The sequence below is a fragment of the Primulina tabacum genome, chromosome 17 (genome assembly GCF_025594145.1).
Source record: "Primulina tabacum isolate GXHZ01 chromosome 17, ASM2559414v2, whole genome shotgun sequence".
NCBI classification, from domain to species: Eukaryota; Viridiplantae; Streptophyta; class Magnoliopsida; order Lamiales; family Gesneriaceae; genus Primulina; species Primulina tabacum.
This window is the reverse complement of record NC_134566.1, coordinates 24,954,500-24,971,233: the sequence shown is the minus strand read 5'-3', so window position 1 is coordinate 24,971,233 and position 16,734 is coordinate 24,954,500. Positions and strand designations below refer to the sequence as shown.

At 34.9% G+C, this 16,734-nt stretch overlaps 3 protein-coding genes across 3 annotated transcripts; all 3 read left to right on the top strand.

Annotated features, from left to right (window-relative positions):
- The first annotated feature begins 241 nt into the window (after positions 1-241).
- Positions 242-2,839, top strand: LOC142530340 (small ribosomal subunit protein cS22-like). The gene is made up of 4 exons (XM_075636143.1): positions 242-633; positions 1,740-1,841; positions 1,918-2,217; positions 2,492-2,839. Exons 1-4 carry the CDS (start codon positions 328-330, stop codon positions 2,528-2,530), a joined length of 747 nt encoding a protein of 248 aa, XP_075492258.1. The 5' UTR covers positions 242-327; the 3' UTR covers positions 2,531-2,839.
- Positions 2,840-4,411: 1,572 nt separating this feature from the next.
- On the top strand, positions 4,412-9,581 carry LOC142530339 (sister chromatid cohesion 1 protein 3-like). Its single transcript, XM_075636142.1, has 14 exons — positions 4,412-4,661; positions 5,535-5,793; positions 5,870-5,916; positions 6,006-6,055; positions 6,141-6,205; positions 6,287-6,627; positions 6,708-6,825; positions 6,903-7,039; positions 7,130-7,572; positions 8,231-8,270; positions 8,341-8,422; positions 8,539-8,686; positions 9,134-9,265; positions 9,366-9,581. Exons 1-13 carry the CDS (start codon positions 4,538-4,540, stop codon positions 9,236-9,238), a joined length of 1,959 nt encoding a protein of 652 aa, XP_075492257.1. The 5' UTR covers positions 4,412-4,537; the 3' UTR covers positions 9,239-9,265; positions 9,366-9,581.
- Positions 9,582-14,193: 4,612 nt separating this feature from the next.
- Positions 14,194-15,731, top strand: LOC142530599 (uncharacterized). Its single transcript, XM_075636424.1, has 3 exons — positions 14,194-14,405; positions 14,499-14,773; positions 14,944-15,731. Exons 1-3 carry the CDS (start codon positions 14,194-14,196, stop codon positions 15,729-15,731), a joined length of 1,275 nt encoding a protein of 424 aa, XP_075492539.1.
- The last annotated feature ends 1,003 nt before the right edge of the window (positions 15,732-16,734 follow it).

Here is a 16,734-nt window from a genome sequence, read left to right as displayed (position 1 = left end):
GTCTTTCGCTTGAGATTTTCCTGATGAGTCTTGTTTGTTAAAATTTATTTATTAATAAACTAATAAAATCATTTATAACTATTATATCCTTTTTCTCAAAACCTTATAATTTGTAGAATAGTTCTTTTATCTTTTTTTCTATATTTTGAATCTGTAAAAAAAAAGAATAAATCAACTTTGATTTGTGGAATGAAATAAAAAATGAAAGGGTAATAAAAAAGGAGGAAAGAAAGCCCAAAAAAAAAAAGAGGGGATAAATATTTCACGGATAAAGCTGTGAAAGCTCTTTTCACATAAGACTACGTTTGAAACCCAATTCAGTGAGGAATGGCCACTATTGCATCGTCTTCGTCTCTACTATCTTCAACTTTCCTGCAAAACCCCACGAAACCCTTCAAATCCCATCTCCCGAAGCACAATTTCCAGCTTCCCAGACACCAATTCCCCCCTTTGAAGGAGCTCATCCACATTTCAAATCCCAGAAGGCTGTATTCGGTTATCGCCCAAGTTTCTACAGCGGAGCCGTCGTCTGAGGCTGACAGAAGATTGTACGTTGGAAACATTCCGCGTACTATTACCACTGACGAGCTCCGCAAAATTGTTGAAAAGCATGGTGCTGTTGAGAAGGCTGAGGTACTTTTTTGTTTTCTTTCCGCTGAATGTTGAGTTGATTATCGTTATTTGTACATGTATTCAACGAATGGGTGGTCTTTTGGATTTCGGGCTCAAGTTTTGGCTTTTCGTGCTCGAATTGAGTTATATATGTACTCAAGAATTCGGATTGGGCTGCCTTTCTTCGTTAGAGGAGCCGACACTGTGGCGCCCGTCCTCCCATCCCTATTATTTTGGGGTCAGTTTAGTAGTTGGAGTGTCGTGTAGTCTTGTTCATAATGAGCTTGTGTTGAGGATTAGTTTTGATTTATTTTGGAGTATAAAGAGTTGAATGAAATGATGCTCTAGAAGGAGTCACAGGATATGCAATTTTATTCTGACATTCGAGTCGCAATTTGTTGTTGGTAGGTATAGATTACCTTTTGAGAACTTTGAACAAGTTTGAATTGAGTTTAGTCATAATAATTGAATCAAATTCTTGAATTCTTCAGCAGGTGAAGGTGGATATTGAGTCTTCATTCAAGATGCACCATTACAATTCCATTCTCGATAATTTTTTTTCTTTTTGGTAGTTTGAACGACTAGCAAAGGAGCTTAGTGAGAAATTAGTTATTGCATAACTATCGAGTTAAGCACGAGAGCCCTTTTTTGGACTGTATTGATACAAGTGATTTATCATTCATTGTTTTGGGATCGGTTTTTCAATTTCATCTGGGGGTGTCAAAATAAGTTTGAAGATCTTTTTTGCCATCATTGAATTAAAGTTTGACAATGATGTTTAGTTTAATATATTGACAGAAAGTCATCAGACTCTTCTATAAGTTTCTAGAGCCTTCAATTTGTGTTCTTATTTAATTTTAGATTCTTGTTTGACAGAATTTGATGCTAATGGAAATAAATAGACAAAAGAAGGGTAAATATTCTGGAAATTATATTCCAGCAGTGTATAAACATCACCAACTTGCACAATTTGGGTGAACTTATTAAGAAGCACAATTTTAAAAAGATATGGTTGAGCACAAAGTGGGAAGTTTTCAGTATTTACGACTTTAGGCGGTTCAAGATCTTTACTTGGATCACTACATTCCGGTCCAAATAACATAACATTTACAATGCTGTGTTTGTAGGTCATGTATGATAAGTACTCTGGAAGGAGCAGGAGATTTGCATTTGTAACTATGAAGTCAGCCGAGGAGGCAATTGCTACTATTGAAAAGCTTAATGGGACAGTAAGATTATCTGTTTTAAAAGTTTCAAGAGAACACATTGAACAATAATTATCGACCGCACACTCTTTTCTGTTAGGAAATTGGAGGACGTACAATCAAAGTCAACGCAACAGAAAAACCGTTGACATCCTCAGATGTGTCTTTTCTTCAAGTGGATGATTCCAAATTCATTGACAGTCCCTACAAAGTTTATGTGGGCAATCTTGCAAAGAATGTAACTACAGAAACACTGAAAGACTTTTTCTCAGAAAAGGGGAAAGTTCTCAGTGCAAAGGTATCCCGACTTCCAGTGACCTCAAAATCCAGTGGATATGGCTTTGTTACCTTCTCTTCAGAAGAGGACGTGGAAACTGCCATATCTGTTCTAAATAATACGGTGGGTGGTCATATGAATTTTTAGGACGAGCTTATGGCATTCCAGTTATTCGCACACGTGACACGCTAGCAAACATCATGTTGTAGTGTTTGATAATTTTAAAGCTTTACTAGTCGTGCATCCCCACTCCATTTTAATGTCCTATGTTTAAGGGGATACTCGTACTGCAAAAAAAATTATCGAAATTTTATGAATTGTTTACAACCGTCCAAGAGATAGCTCATCACATCTTTGAAATTCTCGTATTCTCTCTTATATCCTAGTTTGTTTGCAGGTTCTCGAGGGACAGAAGATTCGGGTTAATAAAGCATAGGATTGCCGGTGGATCGTAGCATTCTGTATCTGCAATTGCATTTGATTATGCTATAGAGATTTAGATATTTAACTTTGTAAGAATCAAGAGTCAAGGCTACATTTTGATAATCAGCAGACAAGGTAAAGTTTATGTGTTGTTGGATGCTGTAAGGGCCCGAATTATCTGTCAGTTTCGCCAACTAAGATCATCGAAAGTATATCTTATAGTCATAATAGTTGACAATGCCGAGTTGGATTTGAATTGTTGAGATTGGTTTTAATAATCTGTTTTTGAAGGAAATTTCATGAAACAGATTTTACGATTTAATGCGCGAGCCCGTGCAACACGCCTTGTTGCTGCAACTTTTGAGCATGGTGCACATGCGTTTGCATAGTGTATCTTGGTTCTTGGAGCAAGTTTTGTTCAGTTTTTCGGTTAAGGTGTGCGCACAAAGTCATCATGGCTTCTCCATGCAATGTGTGTTTTATTTTCCGAACAAATATTATTCAATAAATGGAAAAAATAGGAACGACCAATTATATAAAATTGGATTTTAATGTATTTGAATTGTGATCAAGCCATGAATCAAGTGTAGGTTAACCCAATTTACCTTATTATATGTATTAAAAAAATAGGAAAAACAATAAAAATTAGAAAGTTTTAAATAAATAAACAAGTAGTTCTATTTACCTCACAAATGCATAAAAAAAAGAGTAGGTCTTTTGTGAGACGTCTAACGAATCTTTCTCTGTGAGACGGGTCAATCCTATCAATAGTTACAATAAAAAGTAATACTCTTAACATAAAAAGTAATATTTTTTCGTAGACGACTCAAATAAGAGATCCGTCTTACAAAATACGATCCGTGAGATCGTCTCATACAAGTTTTTGTATAAAAAAATCTATTGAGGAAATAATTAAATAAACAAAAGTTTTATTTTACCTGGATTTATAAAAAACCCGTGAAATATAAATCTAGTTTACCAGATCAAATTTAATAATTTCAAACGAAAATTTGAATTTCTAGATTTTTCCTAACAATCTTATCTGGCATAAATGGAAGATTCTTCTTTGAGAAAATTTTATGATTTGATCTAAAGTGAGAAAAAGGGTCAGCCAAGCAAACTTATTGCACATGCAGAAATTTCAAATTTATAGTGTCAATATCAATATTTTCTTCAATAAAATAAAATATTAAAACCTTAAAATTACATTAAATATTCGTGTTTGGATTAAAACATTTTAAATATATGGATTTCAAATATATTCAAACATATTTTGTAGATAGATAAGAAATATCATAAATTTCAAATACACATTTTTCATTTTTATATAATATTTAATATTAATTAGCATTGATTTAAAGTTCACCAAATGATAAAGTTATTTGAAATTCATCATATTCTGTGTAACTAATATGTAAATAAATAAGGGCAAAAACTTGTGTGAGACGGTCTTATGAGTCGTATTTTGTGAGACAGATCTCTTATTTGTGTCATTCATGCTAAGAGTATTACTTTTTATTCTAAGAGTATTACTTTTTATTGTGAATATCAGTAGGGTTGATCCGTCTCACAAATAAAAATTCGTGAAATCGTGTCACAAGAGACTTACTCATAAATAAAATATGAATTTCTAAAATTCATCCATCCAAATATAATTTTTATTCATACGATAGAATCTCGTGCTCGCTAAATATAATAATCTATATATATATTTTTTATATATAGTTAGAGTTTATATTAAAAACAATTTTTTTCCATATTTTATATGACTAAAAAATTTGGGTGGCAGTTACGTAAATAACCGAAATAAGCAGCCCTGTTTTGTATTGACAATTTCGGAATTTATTGATATTTTACCCATTTCGCGCCTCTTCCCCTTCCCGCCTCTCCCTCCCCTGTAAAACCCACCCGCAAGTTCGACACACAAGCTACGAGATATATATATATATATAGACATACACAGGCCTGTGTATATATGTTTAGATACATGCGAAATCGAAGAGGGTAGTCGGAAAAGACGATGTTTTTCTCGCATACATTCTTGGCCAGGAAGGGGCCGTTGGGAACGGTTTGGTGCGCGGCCCATTTGCAGCACAAGCTCAAGAAATCTCATTACACCTCAACTGACATTCCATCGACTGTTGGTCCGTCCCCATCTGTGCATTTTCTCTGATTTTCTCCATTTATTATGGTCGATTTGCAATTGTCATCCGTCGGTCTTGATTGAAATCTATCGAACTTTGATAATAAAAGCTGACTTTTTTTTTGGATGTAATATCTGATGCACTGGCTTTCTCGAAAGATTTAATATTTTTTATTGAACTGAATGAAGATTAAAGAAATGATCGATTTTTAATTCAATGGGCTTCGGAATCTTTTATACATTGACAAAGATTCACTGTTTTAGTTTCATTTTGCTAATCCTGAACGCCGATGGTTTCTAGAATTTACTATTTTTTACTTTCACTTTTTTTGTGTGTGGTAAGATTAGAATATTCTTTTAAATATTACATTTTGGTTGGTTTATATTTCTTATGCCTACAAGTGTTCCATAAAGATTATATTTTCCCGTGATTAGATATATATTTCGGTATCACAGCATTATTTCTTTGTAATTTCTTGTCGTTTGGAAGCTCCAAGTAGAGTTTGATCCCGTACCTCTACATTTTTGAAGCCTCTGAATAATTGAGAATTAATTTTTCGGTTCCTTTGTCTAGATAGAATGTATTTTGTATGTTGGTCAATTATATGACTGAGCCTACTGAATTATTATTATTTCAAGTTTCCTTGTAGTTGATGCTTGGTGCTTAGTCTTTAAGAGCATTATTTTGGTTATTCAGTCTGCAGTTAGTTACTTATGTGCAAAATGGGACGATGCTCGGTTTACTTATGTGCAAAAAGGGATGATGCTCGGCTTTATTCCTTACATCATATGTCCATTCCCTTCTTTTCAAATTGTATCTGTCGATAGTTTTGATCTTTGTTGATGAAACAAGTGTTTGCTGCTTATTTTACAGAACGAATCATGTACCCTGAGGTGCCCTTAGCTCTAAGAATGTCAGGACATCTTTTGCTCGGAGTCGTACGGATATATTCAAAGCAAGTTGACTATCTCTATGACTATTGTAATGATGTAAGGATTACAATAAATAGAGTCTTTACATCTGTCAATGTCAATCTGCCAGAAGATGCGAATCATGCTCCATATCATTCTGTCACTTTACCGCAAACTTTTGATCTTGATGCTATGGATGTAGATGATTTTTATAAAGACTGGTATGTTTTGATGAAATTGCCTACATTGTCCTCTGTTAGAAAAATATGCTGATAGATTCAGGAATTTGTCTTTTAGGGGCCAAGATCCACACATTAAGAGCCAGGACGATATAACGTTGATGGGTATTGATGTTTAAATGGCTGCTCTCTTGTTTATTATCTTTTTTCTCCTATTCGTACTGATAGTGAGCCTCTTGATTTGTATCCAACAGATCAAGTTCCAACTGGAAAAGATCCTTACATTGTTGTCTCTTTTAATGAGGTGCCAATTTTGTGCATCCTTTAGTTTGTGAATTGATGCATTTAAATTTTATATTATTTTCATTACAAAAACGATGTTCTTATAGGATGACCTCAGAGATTCATCATTCACACAAGAAAATTTAGCAGCAGAGGCTGTGCCTTTGGAGGAGTAAGAATAAAGCAAATTTTCAAAATTTAACAATTCATTACCTTCTTGAATAAGTTATGAATCTCTTCATTATTCTTACAGTGTTACCCCTCCAGTTCAACTGGATACAGATGCTGGTCATAAGCACCGGTCCCGACAAAGTCCAATTGGCATTGATGAAAGAACTATCGGAAATCGCAGCCCACAAGATCCGCCAAGCATTGAAATAATGCGTAATGCTAAACAAGAATTTCATTTCAGTAGTTCTCCCATTCTGCCTGATTGTGCTGATCCAGACAAATACCTCGAGGAGCAAATCTTGAAAGATAAAGAAACCTATACTCCAGTTAGAGCAGATGCAGTGTTTCCAGAAGGGCTTTCTCCTTCATCCCATAGGCATGAAGAACATTCATTCGAGCACTTGGATACCTCGATAAATTTTGGTGGGTGTTATAAGTCTATGATCATAAAAGTTTAGATATACGTTGCACCTGTCAATGACATCTGATCCTTTCGTTTGCAGTCCACCCGACACCTGAGATAAAAATACAAGAAACTCCACCTGTTGCACAACCAAAAGTTCAAAGGAGAAAAGGAAAGAGAAAGCAGTTTTTCGATGAGTCAACTGTATTCAGCAACCAGTATGGTTTCTAAAAGTGATTTATTCACTTTCAGTTTACATATGTTCCTGTTTAAATATTTTTACCCGGTTGTATAGGCATATAAAGAATGCATTAAGCGATACCTCTGGTATACGTCGGGAGAAGAAAAACTGTCCTTGTTCTTTTCTTGACATCTGGAAACTAAACAACCGATTAAAGAAGGATAGTGTCTTTTTTGAGCCCTTAATATCTGGTCAGTAGCATTTTTCTCAAATATATTCACTAGATCTGTCAGCTTTGGAGTTTCTTTTCATGTGAAACAAACAGTTTACTTCAATTGCAGGATCTTGTGCTGCTATTCAAGATATCTATAAAGAAGATTTTTTTACTTCGAAACTTCATTTTCTTATCACCGAGAAAGAACACCTGGAGACAAATGTTTCTCAATATACGAACGGTAATGGCGATGATATAGAAATTGAACATCTTCGTTATAATGAGCATGCATCACCAGGAAGATGTGTGCCTCCATTCTCCAGTATCATGCCTCCTTCAACCGGGAGAAGCCGGAGAAGCCAGTTCACTCTCAAAAATTTCAACCATGAATTCCAATCAGAACGTCTGGAAACTACAGAAGGGTCTGGAACGCTGCCAGGCACAGGAATGGGATTATCTTCTGGACTTCCTGATTCAGAAATGAGAACCCCTGAAACATTCTTCGGGGGTGGGCTTCATCATGAGCATACAGCACTTTTCGATATTCCAGAGCTGTTGAATTCTGCAGGAGTACGCCACCCATAACTCTTATAATATTTTCTTTGGAGTTTAAACTTCATTTCTTGGACTTGGCTGTGTTTTCCTTTTGGTAGTTAGTGAAGCTATCTCTTATTGCACTAATAATATTTGATTATTCCTTTACAAGCAACACCTTCGTCATAGGTTGACATGATTTTGATTTTGTGACTGTATTTCTGGGATTAAAAAGTGTATCCCGCAAAATGCTAAAACGCCAGAAAGACAGGAATTACCGATCTTGGTTCACTGGTATAGTCGATCAGAGACTATGTTCCTTTATGTTATGTAACAGTGTTTTAAGACCTACTTAACCTTTCTCTTGAACTACTATCATGCTACATTCTCACCTCATTTTGACCTCACCGTAGGAATAAGTCGTTTGTATCTTCGAAAAGTATGGAAAATCTTTGGTTGCTTACAATTTGGTTTATGCCCACTTTAATGAGTTTGGATTAATGAAATTTACTCTTTCTGTCGATCACCCTCACACATCTGATTCTGGAGTTAACGTGCTTCTTCTGGAGTTAACGTGCTTCTTCTTAATCTTCTTTTTATATCGAGATCATTCACCTAATTTTTTTTGTATTATGATGTGATGGGATGCACTTCATGGACATTCTACCTAACGTGCTTCTATTCTTTTCTGCAGGAACTTGGTTTTTTGGAACAAGATGATAATTCTCCAGCTGGTAATTTTTCAAACAGAAGTTATTTTATGCACTTGATTATCAAAATGGTTACTTACCTGTGGTTGAATAGGACCCCAAGAAACACCAGAATTCGGTTTGCCCTCAATAAATCAGGGAACCCCAGAATTGCGAGTAATGTCTGCACGAACAAGGTGCATCATTTGCCTCCTAGATCCCTCAAGATTTAACTGAGCCCCCAAAATATAAGTAGCATTGCATGGATTTATAGAGCTGTTAATTATTGAATTTTTTTGGGATTTGAATGCAGGGCTGTGGCTCAATATTTGAAGAGGCAGTCATCCACAACCCCTTTGTCAGGCAAATCAGGTGAATCATCATCTGGAGACCTCAGTATGAACAAGATTTTGGAAGGCAAACCGAGAAAAATATGTGCTCGAATGTTTTCTGAAACTTTGGTAAGTTCTGTAAATCCAGACACTATATCTCTGTAATGGGTTTTGACTTGAAACTGAATGCCAAATAAAACCAATATCTAGGGAGTCAAGTCTCATTGTGCTGATTACACATAATTTGTATCAGACAAAAGGGTATCATGCTATCTTCCGACAGCACGTTTCAAATCACAGGATTGACAAATATACCTGTCTCAGCTTTCCTGGGAAACTATGTCTTGATTATATTAAAGGCTAAAATCTTACTTGGCTACTTTCATTTCTTCACTTCACAACATTGGATCAGATTTGATTCACATCACATGTCTTATTGGTTGCTGTCGTTTTAGATTCAATTAAATCAATAATGAGGGGATTTAATATGCTTTAAACTCCATCCATTTCCTCAAGTTCAACAATGTTCCCATAAATTTTGGTACTTACCGTAGCTGTCTTTGAATTTATTCCCAGGTTTTGAAGAATTATGGACTCGTGGATTTGCATCAAGAAGAGCCTTATAATGATATCACTCTGAAGATTACTCCTAAACTCTCAAAAGGGCAATTCTCAGGCTGAAAATGTCCTGGTAGTTAGTGTAAATAGGTACGTGATTCTTGTTTTAATTTTCTATATCTCGAATATGCTCAAGTCGACCGGTTGTTATCGATTCTTTCTAATCATCATCTTATTGTATGCAATGCAGCTAATTTGTATAGTAGCCGGATTCCTATGATTCAGAAAGACATCAGCAGTTTCAGAATCAGCACTCAAGTTAAAGCTTGTTCAATTTTAGGCAATCCATGTCGGTTTTTTTTAAAGGTGTGTGAGATAACTTATGAACTCTGTTACGTGTTTATTCCTGCTATCCTTTTTAGCCATGTACGCTGGGAAGTATTTATTTTTCTTCGCACAATTTGTAATTTTTTGTCGGTGGCAGTAATTGTTCATGCAACTAATTTGCCATAAACTTTAGATTTATGGGTTTTGGGTAAGGATGTCAACTTTTCCGATGGGTTTGGAGCCATGGGAGTAAAACCCGAAACGAGGATGGAGATTCCAGATTTTTTCAAGTTTGGGTTCGAGAAGTTTTTAAAATCCTCAAAATAGTTCGGCAGCAGTTATGAGATTACTATCCTCATTTTCGAATTCGTCTCGAAAAATATTATTAATAATAAAATAATAATATTATTAATAATAATAATAATATAATAATAATTTTTAAAATATTATTATTAATACGAATATTAATATTAATATCATAACTAATAATAATAAATAATAATAAGTTTTGATTTGAGAATATCCTCGAATTCGTTCTCGTTTTGCATTATTAATTCCTGTAATGCGAAGCAAATAAATTATTTTGCAATTTATTACATAATTGCATGAAGTATATGTGATATACGTAAATACTAATTATATAATAAAATTTAAAATTTGATTTTCTAAAAATATATTTTGAATCTTATTTTATTTATCTGTGTTTAATCTTCTATCATGTTAGATGAATAAATTAATTAAGAATTTATAAAATTTAATTTTAAAATTGTTTCTCAAATTAAAATTCAAACGATTGATTTTTTGTATTATAATAAATTATAATGAATATAATATATATAACAAAATGAACTGAAACAAATTTTAAAAAAATATATCTATCCAAACGCCGTATATAAGACATAATATCTTAAAAATCAACTAAATTATGATTTTATCAATGCATAAATCATAATTTACAATATTGATTCAGAAGGCTATTCATAAAACAATGGACAAATAATAATTATTTGTCTATATGAGATATTTTGGAGTTATACTACTTTAATACAACACTAGAACCTGTTGGGAAAGACTCATATGAGACTTTCCATTGCTTTTAGCTTAGGAGGCTAGATATGAATGCCCGAAAAATTCATCTAGTATCCTCCACTAAATGAAACATCTCTTGTTGTTTCATTTACCGAAGATGATATTTCCATGAGAAGAGTATGGGGATACGGGTCTGTTTCACAAAGATAGACAAAGTTAAGTTTTCATTTAAGTTTTATCAAATCAGTTAACATATATTTTCTGCTGAATACAATGACAAGAAAAACTACATGATTTGCAGAAGAAATATTTGAAAAGAAAAAAATCTTATGTGAAAATCAAGCAACCGGGGGAACAAAGAGACTCGCCGGAAATTCTGTAACATGGATCACATTGGGAAATGGTGAGAAAGGATCTGCCCGGAGTTACCAAATCAGAAAGTGCCACAATTCGGGAAGGACTTTCGGCTAAGAACTGAACGCAAATATCTTGCAGAAACAATATCAAGTGGCGAGGGACCACACAAACAATAATTTCCTCGGGGACCTCAAAAGCAAAAGATTCACCCGATAGAAATAAAGAAGATAGGTGAGATGTGACTCACTACCACAAGATATGTCTACTAATAAATAAAACAATGGACCACTAACAAATAGAAGAGTGGACCACTCAACCATACACTAAATGATGTTGTCAGCGCCAACTGACAAGCACTAATTCAAAAGTTATTTACAAGTTCAAATCCTAATTTGAAATCGAAGAAAACTTCTATAAGTACTAAGACAGAAGAAAGTTGAAGGAATCAATCATACTCTTCATTTTTTTATAAAATAAATTTGTAATATTATCTTTCTAGTATATGCGTGTTGTATTTCTGGCTATTAAGAGTAGCTAAATAATTTATCTCATCGTTTACAGGAGGTGACTATTATAATAATATTTAGTATGTTCGAATAAAATTTATAATTTTTGCCCTCCCATATATTTATTCTATATACTCTGAGGTAAGAAACAAAATGAGGTTATACTAAGTGTTGTTGAAGACATTTGTGTCATGAGTCATCGGCTAACTGTGTGATTAGGCTGTGAGGAGCAGTCTGTAAAATCTAGTGGACATGACCTGACGACAAATATTTTTTTAATATCTCAAAATAATCAAAAGACAATATATCAATTTAGGTATTACATTTTAACTTCACAAATGACACATCAAAAGTCACTCAATATTAGTGTTATATTGCCTATTGGGAAGGTAGAGGTGAAGTTTCTTTATGAACAAGATGTTAAATTCTGTGTCAAGTGCAAAAAAACAGGCCATGCGATGTATGAATGTGAGGTTGCTACCAATAATGTGGATACAATAGTGGAACCAAATACAACAAGCAATAATCCACGCCCAAGATCTAGACGTGTCATTTGGAACAAGAGAAGTTCCAGAGGTAGATCGAGAATGGGTAAGCGATACTCTCATGCACCTATGCGTAGTAATTCTGCTGCTGTAAATAATGAATGCCAGAAAACTGTATCTTCCTTGCTATAAGATAATTCGGGTAAAGAAAAGCTTCAAGACAGTGTTCCTGTTCCTGTTCATGTGAGCATTGATGATATAAATTGTCCGAAGCCTACTTCTAAGGGCCAAGAAACTGTGCTTGAGCTTGATATGAATGCAGCAAGTACGAGCAAAGCTAAAGAAGCTGACTCTGAAGGCTTTCATACAGTTACCAATAAGAAGAAGAGCAAGATGAAGAAAAAAAGTAAAAATCCAGTAGAGAATCAACAAGGAAATAACAAGGACATGATCGTGTTCTTCGAAGATATGCAAGAGGGAAGCTCTGGTGATATTGAACTGGTGAATGTCAACAATTTGAATAATAATACAAGGTATTTTGGAAATATGAAAAAGGGGCGGCAACCCGAAATTGCCTCTGTTCCCCAATGATTGTTGCTTGTTGGAATATTAGGGGCTTCCATAAGCCCCTAAAACAAAAGAGTGTTCAATTCTTGATTCACTCTCGTAAGATTGATGTTGCTTGTGTTCTTGAATCCAAATTTGATGAGAAGGCTCTGCATACGATGATGAGAATTCGCTTTCCAGGTATGAAAGTTATTCACAATTTCTGTTTGAATAAGAAGGGCATGATCTTTGTACTGTGGAACACAATTACAGTTGACTTGAATATGGATTTTATGTCTGCACAAACGATTCATGTTACCATTGAATGTCTGTCGTCCACTACCAGTTTTGTACATCATTTGTTTATGGTCTTAATTCTATTGTACTTAGAAGACCGATGTGGGATGACTTGAAACTTTTTGGGGGGGCATGTAATATGCCGTGGATTATCCTTGGGGATTTTAATAATGTATTGTCTCAAGATGAGAAAAATGGGGGTTTATCGGTTAGAGACTATGACACTAAAGATTTTGTTGATTGTGCTGCATCTCTTGACTTGTTGGATCTGCGTTATATTGGCTGTAAGTTTACTTGGAGTAGCCCTAAAGTGTGTAGTAAGCTTGACATAGTCCTAGTCAACCAAAAGTGGATTTCTTCGAATTTTAATGGTTTAGCTGAATTTGTTGCTCTGGGTTGTATCTCAGACCATGCTATCAGTATTTTTTCATTCTTACATCTTGTTGAGCAGAAACTGAAACCATTCAAGTTTTTCAATATGTGGGCTCTTAGTGATCGATTCTTGGAGATAGTTCGAGATAGATGGAAGTTCTCTGGTTATGGTACTGAACAGTTCAAACTTAAAGAGAAGCTCAAGAATCTGAAAAAGCCACTTCTGCTGTTGAACAAAAAAGATTTCGGTCATATCTCTTCTAGGGCTGGTACAACAAAAAAGAAACTACAATCAATGCAAGAGGACATGCTTCACTCGGGTATCATACCTACCGATTACAACGATTGCAGGCATCACACCGAATTACTTTTAGAGGCGAAGAGATCTTACATTGCCCAAAAAACTAAGATCACTTACTTGCAACAGGGTGACAGGTGCACTAAATTTTTCCACGATTTTATTAAGCGAAATAACAAGAAGAATGGTATTATTGCCATCAAGAACCATGCAGGTGATATTATTTCTGATTCAAAGGAAATTGCGATGCTATTTGTTGATCATTACACTAATTTATTGGGATCGAAGGTGCATACGACTATTGTGGATAGAGAGGCAATTTCCGCAGGGCAATGTGTGTCAAAAGATGACTGGGGTAATCTAATTGCGAATGTTACGTCGGATGAAGTTAGAAGGGCTTTATTTGATATTGACGATGACAAAGCACCTGGTCCCGATGGCTTTGGTTCCTTCTTCTTTAAGAAGTCATGGGATATCATTCAAGATGATGTTATAACAGCCGTGTTTGAATTATTCTCTTCGGGCAAGTTGCTTAAACAATGGAACCATGCGATTATTTCTTTGATCCCAAAATCGGTGGGTGCATCTACTGTTACAGATTTCAGACCGATTTCTTGCTGCACTGTGTTCTACAAAATCATTTCTAAGATACTTTCCAACAGATTGGCGGCTGTGGTAGGTGATTTAATTGATGATGCCCAAGCTGCTTTCATTCGTGGTCGCTCTATCGTCGATAATATACACCTCGCTCAAGAACTTTTGAGGAAGTATGCTCGTAAAAGAGTGTCTCCCCGTTGCATATTGAAGGTCGACATACAGAAAGCCTACGACACTGTGGATTGGTCTTTTCTAGAAGAAGTTATGAAGGAGCTGAATTTCCCAATCAAATTTGTGCAATGGATTATGGAATGCGTGTCAACCACATCCTATTCAATTGCTCTTAATGGACAATTCCATGGCCACTTCAAGGGACAGCGTGGCTTAAGACAAGGTGATCCACTATCTCCATTCCTATTTACACTTTGCATTGAAGTTCTTTCTCGATCGCTGAAGCGCATGTCAAGGAATGTGAGGTATGGTTTCCATCCTAAATCCAATAATCTACATATTACTCATTTGGCTTATGCGGATGATTTGTTACTACTTTCCTGAGGTGATGTTGATAGTGTTGGCTTGGTGATGAAATGTTTGAATGCTTTTGGTGACATGGCTGGGTTGAGGGTGAACTTATTAAAATCGAATATCTATATGGCTGGGGTGGATGATAGAAGTAAACAGGATATTATTCAACTCACTGGTTTCGCTCCTGGTACACTACCTTTTCGATATCTTGGTGTTCCCTTAGCGGCAAAAAAACTGCGATCATCTGATTATTGCAAGCTGGTAGATGCGGTTGCTAATAAGATTAATTCTTGGCCGAGACACTCACTTTCTTATGCAGGTAAGATTGAGTTGATCAGACATGTGGTTCAGGGTATTGAATGTTTTTGGTTAGCAATTTTGCCGATAACATTTTGTGTGATTAATTCCATTTACTCGCTGTGCCGAAAATTTGTTTGGCCCACAAAACACCCCCGATAGCTTGGAATATTATGTGTAAACCATTGGAAGATGGGGGCTTGGGGTTGAAAAACTTAGGAGCGTGGAACAAGGCTTTGATTGCTAAGACGCTGTGGAAAATACACCTGAAGAAAGATAGTTTATGGATCAAATGGGTTAATCACTACTTCAGTAGCTTCGGTGATGTTTGGAATTGGGGTTGGCATAAAGATGAGTCTCCATTGATCAAGCAAATTCTTTTAATTAGGGATGAGCTTATTGAGTGCACAGGATCAAAGAATGCAGCAGACGTAACATTGGAGACGTGGTTTGGGAAGAATGATAACCTCTCCTTAGCTTATGATTGCTTCTCAAACAAGCGAGGTAAATGGCCTTGGAAACCACTACTCAATCGAGCTTTCATTTTACCGAAGCATAGATTCACACTATGGATGATGGCTCATGCGAAGCTACTAACAAGAGTTCGATTGCCATTTGTTGTGGATAAGTCATGCGCCCTATGCAACGAAGAAGCTGAATCAATCAATCATCTTTTCTTCTTATGCAAGTTTTCAAGTGCAGTGTGGGGTGAAATACAAAATTGGTTGGGTATGATGAAGATGATGCGCTCACCAGCAACTGTCCTAAAAGCTTTCAGAACTTGTTACCGTGGGAACTCAACTATATCTCGGATGCGTTTATCATCGCTAGCGGCTACAGTTTATTGCATTTGGACTTCCCGCAACAGGATGATTTTTGATGATGAAAAGCCGAAGGTGGAGGCTTTAGTGCATAGGATTAAAATTATTGTTTTGCGTCGTATTCCTACGTCGGTAGATGTGTTTCATTGTGTAGAGTAATTGCGTGGGCTATTTTTTTTTTATTTCGCATTCATCATGTCGATGAGTGTCTTTCTTGTACTTGAACTTTTTACCCACTGTTTTTAATGAATTAATTTCGTTAAAAAAAATTTAGATACTATTTGCATCAATTCAGGTACCACATTTTTAATTCACAAATTTCATCATCAAAGATCACTCAATACTAACTTCAAACTATATATTTTGACATCCTCAAATAATCGAATTTGAGTATTTAAATGGTAAAATCAAGTATTTGTTGACTCGAATTATGTCATATTTGTATTAATTTAGGTATCACATTTTTATTTCACCAATGTCATCAGTGCCACTCAATATTAACTTCAAACTATATTGTGGAATTTTCAAATAATTGTATATGAGTATTTAGGGAGTAAAATAATGTATTTGTAGAATCTAATTAGATACTCTTTGTACCAATTTAGATATCACATTTTAACTTCACAAATGACACCATAAAAAGTCACTTAATATTACTTGAAACTCAAGCATTTTCTTACACATTTGAAGCATTCAAATAGCCATATCGGAGATTTGGAACCTCAAAATAAGTACTTTATCGGGCAAAATAAATACTTTTTCTAGTTACACGGTGAGTGAAAAACTGTGTTTTTTTCAAATATTAGATGACATGAATAAGTCATTTTAACGCATTTTCGACGAAAAGACAAACAATTACTGAATTTATGGTGATCGCTCGAAGATATAGTATTTTCTTACACATTTGGATTATTCAAATAGCCAAATCAAGCATCTGGAACTCCAAAATAGTTACTTTGTACGTCAAAATAAATATTTAATCTTATTTCATGATGAGTAATGAACTATGTTTTTTTTTAAAAGAAATAAAATAACATGAATAAGTCATCCTAATGTATTTTTCGCGAAAAACAAACAATAACTGAATTTGTGGTGATTGCTCGAAAATATAGTATTTTTTTTATACATTTGGATTATTCAAATAGGGGAATCAAATATCTGA